General features: G+C 41.8%; 1 protein-coding gene across 17 annotated transcripts in view; it reads right to left on the bottom strand.

Annotated features, from left to right (window-relative positions):
* nrcama (neuronal cell adhesion molecule a) overlaps positions 1-18,565 on the bottom strand; it is a 67,043-nt gene that overhangs the window by 23,347 nt on the left and 25,131 nt on the right. For 10 of the 17 annotated variants that reach the window (XM_036518164.1, XM_036518171.1, XM_036518169.1 and 7 more), the window contains exons 2-5: positions 16,734-16,805; positions 2,612-2,794; positions 972-989; positions 362-467 (exon numbers count right to left, since the gene is read on the bottom strand). In XM_036518164.1, the coding sequence (XP_036374057.1) occupies positions 362-467; positions 972-989; positions 2,612-2,705 (218 nt within the window). In that variant the 5' untranslated portion in view covers positions 2,706-2,794; positions 16,734-16,805. The remainder of the gene's footprint in view (positions 1-361; positions 468-971; positions 990-2,611; positions 2,795-16,733; positions 16,806-18,565) is intronic. The other 7 variants (XM_036518167.1, XM_036518175.1, XM_036518179.1 and 4 more) reach the window with 2 other exon arrangements.

Genomic DNA, 18,565 nt, shown 5'->3' with positions numbered 1-18,565 from the left:
TACACAGGTTCATTGTTTTTTACATAAAATGTGGTAATAGCACATTATAGCACACTAGTTGCTTATGCTTCAGAAATGAGCAATGTAATCAGCAATAAAGGTTTTGTGTTTACTGGTAAACTAGACAGATTCAGCTAATCACATCAAATAGATCCATCCACTCTACAGACGAATTTCAAGTGCATATCTATATGTAGCTATAGCATACAGGATTGGGACAGCCCTTTAGATGCCAAGGCTGGACTCCCAAAGCAAGAGCAAATGCCTAGAGAAGCCAGTGATGAAGGGCCAGGGGAAGTCATAGTGGATTGGGACACCACCCTGGACCCTGTAGACTGAGCAGGGTCAGGCATGTCCGCACCTGGGATGGGGCTTCCCTTTGGCCTCGCAGTGGATGACGATGTTCTCTCGCGGGTCCACGATGTAATCCTTGGGAGACTCGTGAGTTATGGTTGGCGGCTGCGGCACTGGGTACGAGAGAGGCGCATTAGAGATGCTTTCACAGAGGACTGAATGCGCTCAACACAGCAGATCAATATAATCCACACCAAAGTGCAACAGGAGCTCATGCACAAGCACTACTACAGATAGCTTTAACAACACATTTAACAACAGCAGACTTCCATGCAATGCGATGGATAACCATCACGAAATAACAGCAAATTGAAAACAATTTGCAAAAATATGATACTCTGTACACTGCCATTATTTTTTTCTAAATCTATCACATTGTGTATGATAATAACAGCAAAATATGAAAAGCAATAGCATTTTAGCTATTTAAGGAATTGCTCCAGTTAAACAAACACACAGATGAGAAAATTAAAAACATGATGAAGGCCAATATATGATCACTCTCTTCCACACAGAAAAATCAGTACAAAACTACACAGGCAAAATGACCAAAAGCAAAGAAGGTGCAGGCGCTTTTCAAACCACAGCAGATCCATAGCAGGCATGAACCAACTTACATCCTTCCAGAACTTTAGCTTTTTCCCGCAAAGATTTGGCATAGACACAACAGACACAGTAAAGAAAACCAGACATTAATGATGAGAACACAGCTTCCATGCACGCCTCACCCTTCCCCTTTAAATGAGTGCAATAGCAGGTTAGCAGTTAAGAAAGGGAGTTTTTGACCAGGAGGTTGCAGGCTCAGTTCCAGGGGAGTGCTGTGGCTGTTCAAGGCACTTCGTATTAGGGACTTTTAATTTTTACATTAACAGACAGATGCATACTAAGATATTTACTACCAATGGATACAGCTGCTACACATAAAGTATAACTCGTTTAAAAGATGCCACCATCACTTTGTACTTACTCTGCTGCAATTCATGATCATCGAAGAATGAGATGAGCCACAGACATTAAGACATCGAAGCACGGTTGAGACTGAGTGGCCTTTAGTTATTATTTTCATACATTTTTAACTCCCATAACTCCCATAACATGGGATTTCCAACCCCATGGAATGTAATATTATTATGAAACTTACGCCAAGGCAATCGTGCAAAGAGTTTACAATGTCTGCTAGGTGTATAAACCCCCTATTCATACCCATTGTTGAGGATACAGTCCATTATACATAGAGAAAAGAGATAGAGAGCACACTAAATCAAAAAGTTTTCAGTTGTTTGAGGTGTGCAGTAATGTTGCACAATGGGAAGACCAACACAATAGCTGAGACCCATATAGATGTATAGTGAAAATATGCAGTTCTAGTTTTGGTGGTTTAATGCAAAAAACTACAGCTTACTATAGCTCTTCAGAGTCGATATTATGTGACCTGGCAAAACTGTGCACAAGGGTTTTGAGTCAGCAGTAGAGTTTCTGTCAGATCAGCATGTTCTTATGCTCTGACACCTTGGGGTATGCACACGGACAAGCCTACCCTGATTATATTACTGCATTTTAGGCCTGGACCAGATATCCCTCTGGGAATACAGAAGTGGTGAGATGCTTTCTTCAGCATGGTAGAGAGAGGAGATATTGCTGCCTGTTACAGTAGGTTTACAGGCACGGGCTTCAGGCCTCAAACCACTATGCATGTGGTGCTTGCTTATGAGATTGAAAGAGGAGCTTTAGTGCTCCTGGAAAACATTTTTCAGAGAATACTTTTGTGTGTAATCCCAGCTGAACCTATGAGTAATGCGGGACACCATTGGCAATATGAGTGGTAGATTAGAACTGGATTTGTCATTAGATGCTGGCTCCAGACCATCCTCTTCCTGAGACTTTGCACTAAAATCCTTATGCCATGATGGAAAGTTTATAACTGCTACCCCAGTTCATTTTTTTGGTTACATAATGCAGTTAAATGCAGAGTGTGTTCAAATATGTGCTGCTGGTCAGTTTCCCCAGTGTACATACAGTATCTGAGGTGTGTGTGGTTGCTGTAAACCAACCAGGTAGTCAACATATAATCAAATCACTTTCTGTACATAAAGTTTGTTGAATGAAAATTTTATTCATAAAAGTCCATTAGTCTTTTGCTCCAGGCAAAACTTATATAGTTTGATGCCCATGCCCAGTGGTGTTAGTGTTATGAGCCCCTCCACTGTATACCAAAGATCACAAATACCTCCAATAAGGACTTCCTGTTTGTACTTACGATCGAGAGGCACTTCCAGCGCTCGGACCGCGTGACCCAGGAAGAGAACAAGCAGAGCTCCACCGCGTATAATGCACTTCCTCTCCCTCTCCATGGCTGACAGGTATGTGAAGAAAAGCCCCTCCTCTCTCCTCAGTCAGGACAGCGCCTCGAACCCACAGCACATCCACACTGGTCTGCCAGCTGCGAGGACAAGGGGACAGCGAGGGACACACACTGCAATCAGCCGAGATTCATCCAGGGTCACAGCACCCATCAGGTGTGAGACACATTTCAGATAGCGATCAAAGCATCGGGCGGGACGAGCTTGCAGTCATCAGCACAGACGTGCATTATCCCCACGCCAGAGAGACTGGAATATGAGGTTCCAGCATCCAGCATCGCAGGGGGCTATCGATCCAAAGTACTGGCTGTGGTCTGCATGAGAATCCATTTAGACATTATGATCATGTCTAAAAGATAGCTGAGCTGTGTGAATCATGGAGAAACACAAAAACACAAATGAAATTCAATTAACAGCGGGTTTCACCAAGACTCTAATTAAATTTGCACTGAAATGTAAGAGCAATACATTGTATTCTCAAGGCAGCCAAACCGTAAGCTTGAAGAGGAAGAGAGATGCTAAACAGAGGGTTTACTATGGATTTCCTCGGCCTCATTCTCAAAGTCAGATAAAGAGTCTTGGTGAATATGTTTGACTGCTGTTGGATTGCTTTGAACAACTGATCCTGATGAGCAGCAAGGTCTAGAAGAGTAATACCACTTCAGCAGTCAGCTACAGTAAAAATAATATAAGTAAAATATGATGTGCAAGATGGAACATCATCAGTTCACAAGCTGCATGGCATAAGGGGTACTAGAGACATACATTGATTTCCTCTGAGGAATAACTCAGACCACAAGACAGAGCTACCATGGCTGCTCTATGGAGAATGAAACTGCCAATCAAATGTCTGGAGATGATTGGTCCTGTTACTGCCAGGAAACTAGATTGCATCATTCTCCACAAAGCAGTAGATATACTCGGAAAAAGGCACAAAATATTCTGACACCACAGGTCCATAACCGGCAGGACGATTCTATTTCTTAAGCTGTCAAAAGGACAATGCAGGAACACATTAGTAAATAAGTAAGTGATGACATTAAAGACAACTACCATTCCTATCAGAGTAGTCAATATTGTATATATTAACTTGATTTACACAAGTCATTACTTAGAGACTAATTTTTATCTTTCACAAGTCATTAGAGAGTTTTGTTAATTTTATTGTTCATTCATTTTATTATTAATTTCCTATTTATTGGTGAAAATTTTATTACTGAGGCTGAGGAGACAGCCTACCAAAATCCCTCCCTTACTGTTTGACCTGCACACACACACACACACAGATGCTTTCCTGGGTGGGGCTGCATTCTATCTTTGCCTCTGACACGGCCACCTCAGGGCTTCTCATGTCCCAATAAGGCTATTAAAATGTCAAAGCTAAGTCCTCACATCAACACATCCTACAGAGCCGCTTTGTAATGTCTGCCCATTGTAGTTTGTTTCTAACAGGTCATGTTCAAAAAGAGAGGGACCTCTCACGTTGCTCTCCTGTCATGGCAGACATGGCGACCGTGGGCCCTAGTCCTTTCTTCGCGCTGGGAGCTTTTCTGTTCATTGGTACTTTTGTATTTTACTGCTGACCTGGGGCCTATGCCTCATGGGGGGAGGAGGTCTGTCATCTGCAAGCTTACTCCATAAAGCTCTCTGGGGAGAGCCCAGCACAAACTGCCCCTGGTAACAAATCTCTGTGGATCTGGCCCAGGAAAATTCACAGGAGCAATTTCATATTGGGATTTAAATTTCCATACGCCACGGCCGCATGGAAACTGCTGTCCGTTCCGATTCATTTGGTTATTGACTGTGCTGCATACGATATCCTGTCCGAGTTCCCCTCCAGAAACAAAATACAGCAATAATTCTTAATCATTTCATTTAGCTACAATCATCAGGTTCCCTCTGGTATGAATGTACACTTAATTGCAATGCAGTGACGCAAGTGCACATTTTTCAGGAAGCATGCACAAAAGTATGGTGCACATTACACATGAAACTGGGTTTATAAATGGGTGATTGCATATTGGCCTAAACTAAACGACAAATGCAATTGTATCAAATGCAGCCATTCATGGGTTTTTCATCTTTCCAGCAAAGCTGTGCAGTGCTTACGTGGTTGTATTGTTAGCTCTTATGATTTGTCCGGCTTAATCCAATTACCATTAACTAGCAGAATTTCTCTCTGGCCTCACTGGGGGCAAAGCGAAGGTCATCCCAGGCCCCCTGGCATCACCCCACATGTCTTCCTTTGTTGACTGTGGTAAGAGTCCAAACACAATCTGCAGGAGCACAGGGGATATAACACCCTGCCTGGAAGATTACATCACAGGCTGGCAGGAAGACAACAGGTAAACCAAACAGGAAGCCGACACTGTCATCCTTTTTAACCCCATAGAAGAATGTGGCTGACTTTTCACTTTAGTAACAAATATGAGCCATGGGTTTCTTATGAGTACCATCTTAAAATGCTCTTTGTTGTGTGAACAGCTCTGGGATGGTACTGTAAGAATAGTGTGGTGTCAGCCCTTTTCAGTTTGCATTACAGTTTTCAGTAAGACATAAGAACAATGTCCCAAAGAGCAGAGTGTGCTCAGTCGATGCTTCAGGCTCTGTTTCTTAGAATATAGGAGACAAACACTGCAAAACAACACATTATGGGAATTCGGGTCACAATCTATATACTACTCCGACGTCTAATAGTTATTCTGAATCCTCAGCACTGTAAGAAATCCTAAAACTTATGTGCATATCCAGTAAATACCAGAAAATTTGCACATAATTAGGTTTGAGGTGTCTAAAAACTATAATACAAGACAGCATGAATCTACGCATAAAGTGCATATTCTTGAATAATCCCAAAATACAATAAATTCTCTACAGAGAGGAAAATGACTGCTTGTATTTCAATTTAAAGTTTGTTTAATTGAATTGATGGCAATATTTCAATTGATTCTTCCCTCTGTAAGCTATTTAGGAAAGGTCTTGATTAAATGCTGACTGCATTTCAACTTCCACTTTAGGCTGATATTAAATATTCTGTCGTGCTCTGGCTGTTTTGTTAAAATGGCAGAGTTCTCAGGATGCAGAGATGCTACTTACGCATTCAGCAACAGGAAAAAGGTCTTCTAAAAGCTACTTCAGCTTGATTCCTAGATTGCAAATTGCATGACAGGTGTTCACAGAAGCAGAAGGTGCACAGATGAAATGAATACTTCTGTGAAAATCTGATTCACGTTGTTGTGCAGAGGCGAGGGGCAAGCTGTTTACAGAGACAAAGCATGCTCATTCTCCTCCCGCCAAACAGCATTGGCCTTCATTTCCAGTCTAGCATCGGTGTGACAGCCGGACCTCATTGCCAGGATTAATATCAAGCGGCCATATTTTACACCGAGACCTTGGGTCCTGCCCAGTTTCTTACCAATCACGGCCCTGATTGACAGGCTAAACTAGAATTTATTTGTTCTTATGAATTGACTTCTTGAAAAAATTAAAATTACCCACCATAAATTGTAATCTGCTGCACTGTTTCGTACTGTATGGGTTCCAGAAAAAAGCTGCCCCCTTTTACAAGCCTGCATTGAGTGATCTATCTTTCCTGCAGCCAGTGCGACCAATTAATCCACTGTAATTTTTAACATAGCAGAGCACTTCACCGTTGGCACTCTGATCGGTTCAGCGCACAAGTACTGAGCACAGCACACTGAACACTCTCTGAACCTGAAGATCACTTGATAAATGAACTTTCAGAGTGGTATAAATGAACAAAAACTCCCACATGCTGAGAGAGAGGCAATAGTGAGACATGCATCCTTCTCATCTGGCTGATGGCAATAATAACATCTTGTGCAGTAAGTGAGTCATTAAGACATGAGAGGGCACACACATGACTCTAGACATGCACGAGTATAATGGCCCTCTATTTAGCTTATGGTCACAACTGTGAGACATTATTTTCTGAATGGCACAGCAGCGGCAAACATAAACAGCTAAGTCTAGCTATCTACAGGGGAACAAAATTCTTTTCAAGACTTTCCATTTCACATAGGTTTAATGTCCGTAAACTCAACCTAAGAATGCAATTACGTGTTTTCTGCATGATGGTATCGACGTTACATGGATGGTCGTCAGCAGACCTAATGAGCCATTATCTCTGGGTCTGCTGGGTGAAGTATGGCCTGCGTGAGTGATCTGGGGGGTTGCATGAGGAAGTGAGAGGCAGAGCCGTGCTCGTGCACTGAGACATCCTTCTGAGTCAGACCACAGGACGTCATTAGGAGATCGCCTGATGCCTCATTAGAAGTCCATGGAGACCCCGGGCCGGTCCTGAGTCACTGGGCCTAGCAGGAGGACCAGAGGGAGGACCGGTGGAGCTGGGCATGGACCCAGGAAACGAGACCCAGCCAAGAGCGCGTGCAAAACTCCTCTGCGTGCCCAATTTCAGCTCTCAGTGGGTTGCCTCTGGGGTGACAAGATGCAATCCCTGCCTTGCTTTCCATATTGGTGCAATTAGCATCCCCTGTCCTTAAATAAGCCTGTCCAATTAGGGAGCCTAGAGGAGTCCTTCTTGCTTCACCATACATCCATAACGTCCCTACTTCCAATCTATGCTTCTGCATTGTCAGTGCCACCATGGAACAGTTTTATTCAGAGGGCACCAGTTATCTGTGTGTGTGTAAGGTTGAAGAATGAGAATGCTGTATTTTTGACCGATGATCATATCAGGCCAAGAGGACTCCTCTCTGTACTGGGTCCAGCACAATAGCATTCCAACAACCAGTTCAGGCATACGTTTCACATAATCTCCTTATTAGATTTTATAATTGGGGAGGTATGCAAATGACCGGGGTGGTTAGCATAATAATCGGGCCCTGTTGTTTGGAAAACGCCTGGCGCTCAAAACAAGCCGTACCCTTGCGTCCATACAGTACACCATAAAGCCTCATCTTTTATTCATTTACGCACATAATAACGACCTCTGACTGCGCTTTGTTTTGTACGTGTTGTGCTCGGTAAACAAACAGCGGGCCACTTAAATGCATAAAGGCTCGTGCAGAATCACATTTAACTTCCATCAGTGCCACTGGTCACCACAGGCTGGGCTGCACACCATTTTACCACACAGTGAAAAAACCAACACCACACTTAACCCAGATTATACAAATAATATAGCTAACGCTAACAAGGAGCTCAAAGCATTTATTCCTTGCACCACCGATTGGTACACTGGCTGGTACTGATGCTGTTTGGTCGAACGGGCATCCTGCCTTAATTCCCTGTTTCCCCCATCTTGTTCGCCCAGCCCTCCTTAAGAAAACAGGAGCAAAAACACATTCACATCCAGTGAACTCCCTCCCCTTTCATTCACACACAAACAAAACACTTCCCTCCACAAAATGCTAATCAGAGGAGACTTTAAAGAGAGCCTTTTTAGTATTCATGGGAAAGACAGATTGGGACGGACTGACGTATCGGGAAAAAAAAAAACTGAAGAGGAAATCCATCCTGAATGATTCAGCATTTATTTCAGTCTCATGAAATGTGCCTGACAATATATTCACCTGAACCACACAAAAGTACTTCACATGAACACGATCAAAATGTTTCTGGTAGAAAGCCAACTGCATCTCTTTATTTATTTAAATACAAGTGCAGCAATTTACTGAAACATAAAATATATGTTTGCATTCTATAATGTATTAGTGATGAACCATTTCTCATTAAATATTACAACTTGCTTTCAACTGCATTTGAAATTTTGTTTTCAAAGGTTTACAGTAGATCCAATGGGAGAATCAAAAATGATAACATTGTATGCCATTGTGACTCTGGCACTAAGCAACTCCAAACAGGGGATTAAAGAGCTACACCAGGTCAAACATGATTAAAATAAGATCAAGGGCATGCAGAGAGCGACAGCATCATTAAACGTGCCCCTAAATTAACAGTGCGTGCCCACAGTTTAATTAAGGCAGTGAATTAGGTTAATACTATCCAAGGGGTCAATAAGACCAATCCCTGCACATCAGAAAATCTGGGCTGTGTGTGAGTTTGAACAATACATAGATTTTCCTTCTTGTAATATCCAGCCTGGCTCTTGAGCACAGACAGCAGGGGCATGAATAGAGTTGCGGTCTATGCTGGGCAGACCATTCACATGCTGAACAGCGCAGGGCATTAGCATAGACAAACAAGGTGGAAGAGGATGTGGAATGCCTGAGACGAGCCCTCCATATAGCTAGCACACACACACACTTACTTAAAAAAACCCTTTTCTAGCCCTGTATACACTCTGAAAACCCGCACACTGCGCTCTTTCAGCATACCACACACACACACAAACATTTTTTTAGCCAGTGTGGTGACAAAACAACGGCCCTGGATCACAAGACCCGATGGGCTGTGGCTCTTTAGGACAACGGAGTGAAGTTCAAGTGCTGAGGAACGCCACTTCCAGAACCACTTTGTAACCATGGCAATACACCCATCTTGGAGACCTATTTCCAAATAACACAAACCTTTCAATCAAGTGCATACAAATGAGGCACAGGAACACCCATAATCTTTTCAAAAATATCACTAAGAGAAATTCACACTCAAGACTGTGCCACTTCCAAACCTATGCGTTCCTCATGGACCACAAAGCAACTGAAAAATGAGGGATCAGCCACTAAAATATGCTGTTTGGTTTGTAGTTACAAAGGTTCCAGCTGACATGAGAAAAGTCATTGATTCCACAAAGAATGATTTCTTCAGTGCAAATAGGAAAGCTAGACGACTGTTTTGTATTGCTCTATGAGTTTGTAAAATAAATACACACAGCTCCAAACAATTTATAATAACATCCTTACCCCACTCTTATGTTTCAGAACAAAAAGTAGTATCATCCAGTACGTAAATGTTAATCAGACATTGCATCCGTTGTTGTATTATCAGTGATATTTCACATGATAAGCAGTGTAAGATTCATGGATTCATGTCTTGGGATGTTTCTCATATGGTACTGTTCAATTACTGAAAGAGCAAGAATGGAACAATACCATATATTATAGCTACCATGAATAATTATTAAGTTAGCGATACTAACTTGACCACAAGAACCAAATTACAACTATATTCCCACAACAGTGTAAATATATACATTGCATTACTTCACACGCTAAAAACATTAGCTCATTACCATCTTAGCACATTACAAACTTCATCAGGTTAAATGCATTCAGCTCTCTCTAAACAAACTGTTGTTACAGCTGTGTAAAGTTTCACTACATTAATTGCACAGCCTTGTGGGAGATTCCAGTGACTGAGGTCTGTGTAACAATTATGAGCCCTTTCATTCTGACCCGCCTGGGTTTGCGCCGCCGTGTCGCTCCAGCGCACCCCTGCATCAATAACCATTCTTTCCTGGGCTTTGCAAAGTGCTGAACGTCAGCGCTCGTCCATTCCAGCACATCAGCACCACATTGTTGCAGCATTCTGCTCTCAGTTTAGCCCGACTTGCAAACATCACCCACAGGTGAAGGAGAGTTCGACTGTCGATCCACACAGAATGTCAGACTATGCAATTTACTCTGCTAATTCATGGAACGATTTACGAATGTGGTTACATCACAGCATTGGATCAGTTTGACATTTTCGGATGTCAGCGGCACCAAGGACGATTACATAACAATGCTCATAAACACACCTCTACTACATAAAATGGAGAGGCTGGTTTGAAGTAGACTTGTGTTTTTCACTTAACAGCTGCTCTGTGCTACAGTATTCCATGATAATTACACTTTTAGAAGGAAGTCATTCCTGTTGACAAGGAAAAAAAAAGATTCTGAGTTGTGCTTTACAGTTGTGAACTGAAAGAGAATCATCTTTATTGTAATTTTAAATGTATCATTTGCATGGCAGAGGAAGCAATTATAAGCACTGCAGCAATTATAATCATTAAGCTTTTTCTGTAACTGCATACCAAAGTATTCCAGATATAGCATATTTTAAAACATATCTCCATCTCCCACCTGTTTAGAATTGGATTCCCTCACAAGAGAACAAATTTAGTTAACTTTCTCACATCCTCTGTCTCATTCTGCTCTCAAGAAAGTGTATACGTCATTAAAGGATGTAAAATTCATTCCAGTAATGTGCTTTAACTGAATTTTGTAATGCTGTCATTAAGGCCAATAAATATAATTGTGTAAGCACTGCAAACAGAAAACGGTCTCACACAAACTGCAAATTAAACTAACACAGAACATCTGCAAAGAGAAATGTGCACCAATTGTCTAGAGAGGATAGTGCTCATCAAATGAAACAACACAGGCCAGGTGTGCTGGGCAACAGAGCAGAATGCTCGCGAACGCGGTCCGCTGGTGACCCTGACCGCCAACCTCCCGACATGGAAATCCAATCTGAAACCAAGCGAGAACAATAGGTACACAAACACGCACCGGGTGGGGGGTGGGACCGTGTGAGAAAGAGTTCCTGAGAGGCCCGTGAGGACGGAGCTGCAGAGAACATCGGCCACCACTGCACTCATTAGCCTTCACAAAGAGCCCCGCTCTGCTCTCCCTCTCCATCCCCGCTCTGCTCTCCCTCTCCACCCCGCACTCCACCTGCGTCCTCTGTAAGGTAACTTCGGAGGAGGTCCTCCAGGCTCCCCCCCCACCCCCCTTGCTTTCTCCTCACAATCAAGTGAACAGTATAACCAAAGCGCCAGGAAATGCAATCAAAGGTACTCGGAGGGGTCCAAACCTCTGAAAACCCCTCATTGTTCTCCTGGCTTTCCTCCACAGGCCCCAGACCTCTATGGAAAACTCAGGGAGACATTCCTAATACTCCCTCCCAATTCTGCTTTGTGTTGGTGACAGACAAATTGAGTCCCCCGCCGAAGAAACACACATCCGGGAAACTTAAAGCAGGAGTTAACAAGAAAAGTATCTATATTGTGTGCTGGTTTATAACAGAACACATGTAACATTTCAGGTGTTGACACTGTGTCTTTCAAGATTTACAGTTCAAGCACTATAGGACTATAATGCACAGAGCTCAGAAGTGCACATTGGATTTGCTGGTTTATTTGTTCTCTCTCATATTCAATAACATTTTTGGCACCATTGAGGAAAGCAAATACATCAACCCTGAAAGGATAACTGCCACAGAAAAGACAGCCACAGAAACAATGTCTCTTGAGGATATGAATGGGACACAGGTGATTCTAAAACTCATAGCTGTAGTCTCTCCACAACTCCTCTATTCACGTACAGCTGCTGGATACAAATCATTTATCCTTCACTGCTCTTTAAAGCAACAGTCATTCAAACTGAGAAACAGACAATATCGCTTTCAAATGTGAGAGGAAGTCAAGGTTTCGAGGTAGGAAAAGGTCTCACTGTAGGGAAGAAAATTGCCACGACACATTGCCAACCAATTCAGGACTGAATAATAACAGTATAACAGAATAGAAAATGATTCAGATCTGAAACCAGAAAAAAATGCTACGAAAGGGATTAAATTGCTGAACAAACACAGTGCATAAATTAATCAGTCTGTTTGGTTTTGCTTTTTTAATTATTTCCATACATGAAGAGGGGAAATATCAAATGAAGATGACGTAAAGGTCCTGCATCGTGAAAATAAAGATCGTGCCACATGAGGCAGCTGAAAAAAGCCCTGTGAGACCACGTTTGAATGGGCTGGGATTAAATTTGCTTGAGAGACGACTGCTCAGTTCGTAACCAAGGGCTGGTGAGGATTCAGGTTTTCATATGCAAAGCTCTACAAACAACTCGAAGAAAGCAGCAATTATGCAAAGATAGTCAAAAGTAAACAATTATTTGAATTGACTTTGTTCACTGGTAGTGTCTGCATTTGGTCCTGAATCAGAATAAACAACTTTGTTTAAATTTGTTGAGCATTTAAACTGAGTTTAAATGGGGATAAGGCTTCACTGCACAATCAGGCTACTGTATCAATACGTGGATAAGCACATGTGACCAACAGTCCACAGACCACCGTTCTGTGTTATACACTGGTCAGCTCACTGACCATCTTCATCTATGCACATTTTGTTAAAAAAAAAAAATTATAACACATGATATAATTATTACATAATCTGACAGACTGTTCATTCCCCTGCTGACCTAGTTCCTCAGTTAAAATTGTTGGCATTCACGTGTCTCTGCTGATCTAACAACTGGGTTTGTGCTCAATCTGTGCAGGCTTCCTATTTGTTGGATATAGCAATGATCACGAGAGAACAAGCTGTTAGTATATTCAGTCCTAACTAACAGCTACTGAAGCCTAGAAACAGGCAATCCTTGCATTCAACAACCACAAATAAGCTAGGAAAGACCCTTAACTTGCATGCACAAGTGCACATTTCAATCTTTTCCAGTTGATGTGTTCCTCCAGATTGGCATTCAGTGCAAATAATCTTCCAAACCCCCATTCACTGCAGGTTGCGTTAAGCAATCAAATTATCCACAAAGCTGCTGGCAGACTGTTATGATGCCATGCACATCACAGTAAAATGCTCCTACATCGGTTCTTATCCCTGGCATTTGAACTCAAACAAACGACAGATCTTATGAATATTTCAAAAGCAAGTCTAGGCTCATCAGATGGATAATGGCAGACTTACAGACCGTCACGGGCGTCAAATCTCATGCCACCCTCAAGTCTATGGAAAATTTCTGTATAGTCAATGCTGTGTGAAAGATCCTTTACAGTCTTTTAAGTACTGTCAGCTCTGTGCAAACACAGAAAGCTGATTTAACTTGCTTGGATAAGATCTTGTTTTCTTAACTTGCAATGATCATAAAAACTTAGGAAAGCCTCCTACAACAGTTGACATTCATTTGCTGAGCAGAACCAATGTTTCAGATCAAGCTGTTCCTTAGTCAGGCATCAGCTCCAAATCTAGGCAGCATGGAGCATGCATCCTCTGTCCCTTTAATTCCTAAATTGGTATGACTAAAAATATCTTACACATCTTTCCACTCTTCTTCACAGAGAGCAATATGAAGCACGTTCCTTCAGAATTTCAAAGCATAAATTCAACCTCGTATAAGATCATAAACCTCAGCGCATACACTCAAAGAGGGTCAGACCTTGACGCTCTCATTTGTATTCTGAAGCAACGCAGTGCGGATGTGATATGCTTAGATGAAAAGATGTGCCTGAACATAAGCCGTTGTGGAGGGCTTAACAGTGATATATTACAGTCACTCCATGGCCAAACAAATAGATGCCACACATCTTCGGCAGAACACAGCTTTGAATCTCCCATTTACTGAGGTTCCGTATTTTATGAATGCCCATTATAGTTTAAAGGGCGACTTTTGGAATACCTTAGAACTTTCTGTGCCAGAAAGAGATAGATTTGAACTGGCAGTCCTGAGTCTCACAGGACCATCTGTTCCTTAGTCATGAGGAGTGAAGACCCAGAGCAGTCCTTAGAGTGACCTCTGAGAGCTCAGTCAGTCTGCTGCCTGTGTGCCAGGTACAACAGCATACTGCTGTATCTAATGCATCAGCATCGGCTTCCTGGAGTGAGAATCCTGCAGGAGACATGGAGGTGACACTTAACATAAAGGTACTGAATGTACTCTGAGCCCTCCGCTGCCAGTCACAGTCTCTGACTACATGCATGCTGTTAAATCCTACCATCTTCTCACCTGGTGAGAGCGACCTGCTGCTGCTGCTGCTGTCTGAGGTGAAGGTAATCCACTGCTTTGTAACACAGGAACACCATGACACTTTTCTGTGTTTGAGTCTGGGAAGATTGCTCAACCTCCCTTTTTTTAATTCACAAAATTCCTAATCATAACTACAGATTAACGTGTAAACAGTGCGATACAGTGACATGATGGATATTTGGGAGCAACACATGAGTAAAATTATTGTTTTTTCATTATGTTAATATTGTGTTGTCTGTGTTTAGAGTATGCTAATGTGTCCCTGTGGCTCTTTGGAATTAATGAAAACATTAAAATGAGGACAGTGATCAATTTTAGATGCACCTGTATGAAGAATGTTCCTGTAGCTACAAGTAGCCACATAGGGTAAGTGTGGTGTTAATATGTAGTTTCCTGAACAATAAAGGCTTATTAAAGCTATCAGTGAGTGCCTTACATGTGTCAATAAGTTTTCTGCTGTGGATTTAACAAGAGACATACATAGGTTCTGCAAGTTTCTGCAAATGATCAATATTGGTTTTCCTTAAAAGAACATCATATGGTCATCTGTTCAACCTTCTATGCTGACATTTTCATCATAAGACTGCAACAAAGCCAATCAGCAATCCAGTTATTGTGCAGAATGACAACAAAGCGGTTTACTTTTATAAAGTAAAAAGATATGAACTATATGCACAAATAATGTTCATATATTGGTTGTACAAATAAAAGAAAAGCAACGATAAAAGATCAAAACAAACACCTTTTGACTTCAAAAATTCTTAGGAATGCATGCGTAACAGAGCCCTATCAAATGTTATGATATCCTCTTAAGTTACTAGAACAGTCACATGAATTATCAGAAGTTATTCATCTGAATTATCAGATTGATTCATACATATTTCCACAGCTCATTTGATGCTTTTTGAAACAAGTGGGCTTTGTGATTTTTAGTGAAAAGGAACCGTTTCCATTAAAAGGAGCAGCTTCAAAACTTCAAAACAAGCACAAACACAGAGTACAACTTCAGGAGTACACACCTACAGTATGTCTGCTCTGAAACATGTTTGTTCCATCAGAAGGTGCTACATCCCCTACACCCATTTCCGCTAGGCAAAGACAGGCACAGACAGTGAAAGTGACCACAGCAGTAAAAAAAAAAAAAAAAAAAACTTAGCAGACTCTTATTCGGGGTCAGTTCTCAAGCCTCGCTAACACAAAAGCTTCATGCATGAGTGTGTTTCAAACTGCCAGATCAGTCTTCGCCTGATATCCCAGCCCCCACTGATATTCTAATTCTCTACTTACGACTCTGTTGGCCATTCAAAAACGTGGACCCTGTGGGTCTGCATTACTCACTCCTCAACCCAGCCTGAGTGAGGACCAGCATCCAATACACTATGCTCTTCATTTAAGCATCACTGTTACCTTCTTATTGTGTAACAAGCCCTACAATATAGGGGGTGTTTAGGTAATGACAATGCATCATTTCAAGGTTACCACATTACTTTCATCTTATTTTCCCTTATCCTCCGCTGTACATTAACATCAAAGAAGTATGATTAGAAGTATGTTGGCTCAAGAGAGATCAGAGGAGATGTCTAGAATAAATTCACATCTATACCAGTTCTGTTAAACAGCGGTATACATGGTTATATGACACACTACATACTAAACACTACAAATGAACAAAGGCCATCCAAATGACATTCAACAAGTTCAGTATTTAAATCTACCCAGCTTTCAGTTCTGAATTAATGACCATAGGACAGCTTTTTCTGTATTTACTAAAACCTCTTCACTAAATACAGTGAAGAATGATCTGAAGTGGCCAACTACCTGCCAGCTACCTTTGAAATGTAACTACCAGCTCACTATAGCCTGGACCAAAGAGGACAGCACTGCCTGCTATCTTAAACAAGAGGCACAACAGAGGCAAAATTCTAAACTAATGAAACTTACATCAATTTAATGAGAAGCAATGAGTCGTCCGGCTTCAGGCTACCACAATGCTCCTTATTGTTCATGTAGTCTATTTGGTCTGTTCAAGTAGCATCATCGACGGCACAGACACTTGCACAACTGAAGCTTCCATGCATAACAAATGCTTCTGACAGTGGTCCTATTCAGAATCCCATTGGAAACACTTTGACAGCACTTAGACGATAAATGCCAGATTCTTAAAAATCTTCAACTGTCCAAACTACTCTTGAAAGGAATGCTCCCTGTGGCTGGTTCTGTTCTGTGGCCAACATTCTACAAAATGGTGAAAAAAAAAAAAAAAACACAGAGCAGACATTGACAAATCAAGTGCCACAAGGAATGGACCCATATTCTTATGATAGCCATGTTTTACCTGTGTAGGTCCAGCAGTTTCTTTTTTTCTCCAACAGTGCAGTCCTCTACCAGAGCTTTGGGACTTTCAACGCTGGAAAACAGAGAGAATAAATAATTCATTGACTGAAATAGTTTTTGGTTGGAGGCTACAGAACTGCCAATGGTCTGGCAGCCAAAAATAAGAAAGTAAGAAAAGTTTTATCCTGTTAGCAGTTAGCACACAGCCAGGAAGGAAGTAAGTAGCAGGGAAAACCCTGTCAAAATTAGAAGAGCACCTAAATCATGTATACTCTTCACTGTCACTGATACAAGGCTCACATCTATTCAGATGCTGCGTCTATGCCATATCTATTAGGCGCAGGGCGCATTGGAAGAGAGCAGATGTTAAGCAAACACCTACAACAAGCACAAATGACACCACTTTACTAACAGTGCTCACACTGTTGAGTCTGTGTCAAAGTAATTACACAGTTCCTGTAGAGTTGTTCCTCTTTTGTAAAGACTGTAAAGTGACATGACTGTAAACATCATTGTATCCTGACGTGTGCAGTGAATGCTAACCTTGGTAGGTTTTGCACATTAGAGTTTACCTTTTAAATAAACAGATTTTCTTATGTTAAAAACACAAAGCTCTCACTGTATTTCCCATATGTTTTTCACTCAGTTGGTCTTTGCCAGCTCCCCTCACTGCCTTCAGAGCAGCGCCCCACTGCCTTTTGTGCCACAAAATCGATGATAAGTCTGCTATAGTGTCATATGAGTACCTTACATCATTCCATCTTTGAAATGAAAAAAAAAAAACCTTCCCAGTGGAAATGCAATCGACTAATAATTCAAAGGCAAAAGCTATCCTTGACAACAAGCTGGAGGAGACATGTAAGCAGCAGCATCCCTCATCTTGGAGACAGGATTGGGCTTCTGTCAAGAAAATAAGCTACAAGAACAGATATTTTCTGACTCTAGGGCTTTTCTCCAAAAAAACTGTGTCAAGGCAAACATCACGACAGCTCTTCAAAATGATAAAGCTTCTCAGCTTCTGTAGAAGGCCTTATGCTGAAAGCATGTGCCAGGAAATGTTGCCACCTGTACTAACCAACAATATGGAAGTATTTACTTTTATGAAAAGGAGAGTGTTACCATTGCTCCATGGCAGGAATGAGAAACATCAAAAAACATAAATTTCATGTTTGTCAGAGTCAACGACAATCGTGGCCAAAATGGTAGTGAATTGGACACAGAAGAATAATGCAGCTCCCGGATGAAAACCTCCATTAGAGCTCGTCTTCCTCATGGTATGAAGCCGTCAGTAGCAGCTGTTCCTTCAGACAGTGCAAACCCCGCATGTTGAGACTCCACAGCACCGGCTTGAGCACTGCTCCGTTGCTATGGCAATAAGGCGGAAGGAGCTGCTGCAGAAAATGCGACTGTGTGCGGGACTCCAGGAGTACGCATTATTGACAGTCGCATCTGAAAATGCCCCACCGACAATGACCACTGCGTTATTCATACCTTGTAGGTGTTGCAGGCTTGAGACCTATCCAAAAGGTCACCGGTTAAGTAAGAGTTGACCTGTGTGTATCGGTCTGAAAAGAATTGCTATATATTCCCTTATTTGACTGTAGCTGTATTCATCCCATTATGCTGCAGAGGAGTACCATGGAGCTCAAACAGCATTACAGATCAGAGCAATGCCACATACAGGAGGAGAAATTGAATGAAGCACACATTTACAATAATCATATGATGCTGGTTTTCCTCCAGGCAATCAGAGAGAAGGAAATATGCACTGAGGTTCCCTGCTGTAACCTCTGAGTTCAATTCAGCCCCATGGGCAATGGAAACAGAGCACGG

Source organism: Megalops cyprinoides, chromosome 23, assembly GCF_013368585.1.
Source record: "Megalops cyprinoides isolate fMegCyp1 chromosome 23, fMegCyp1.pri, whole genome shotgun sequence".
NCBI classification, from domain to species: Eukaryota; Metazoa; Chordata; class Actinopteri; order Elopiformes; family Megalopidae; genus Megalops; species Megalops cyprinoides.
This window is presented reverse-complemented; position numbering and strand designations above follow the sequence as displayed.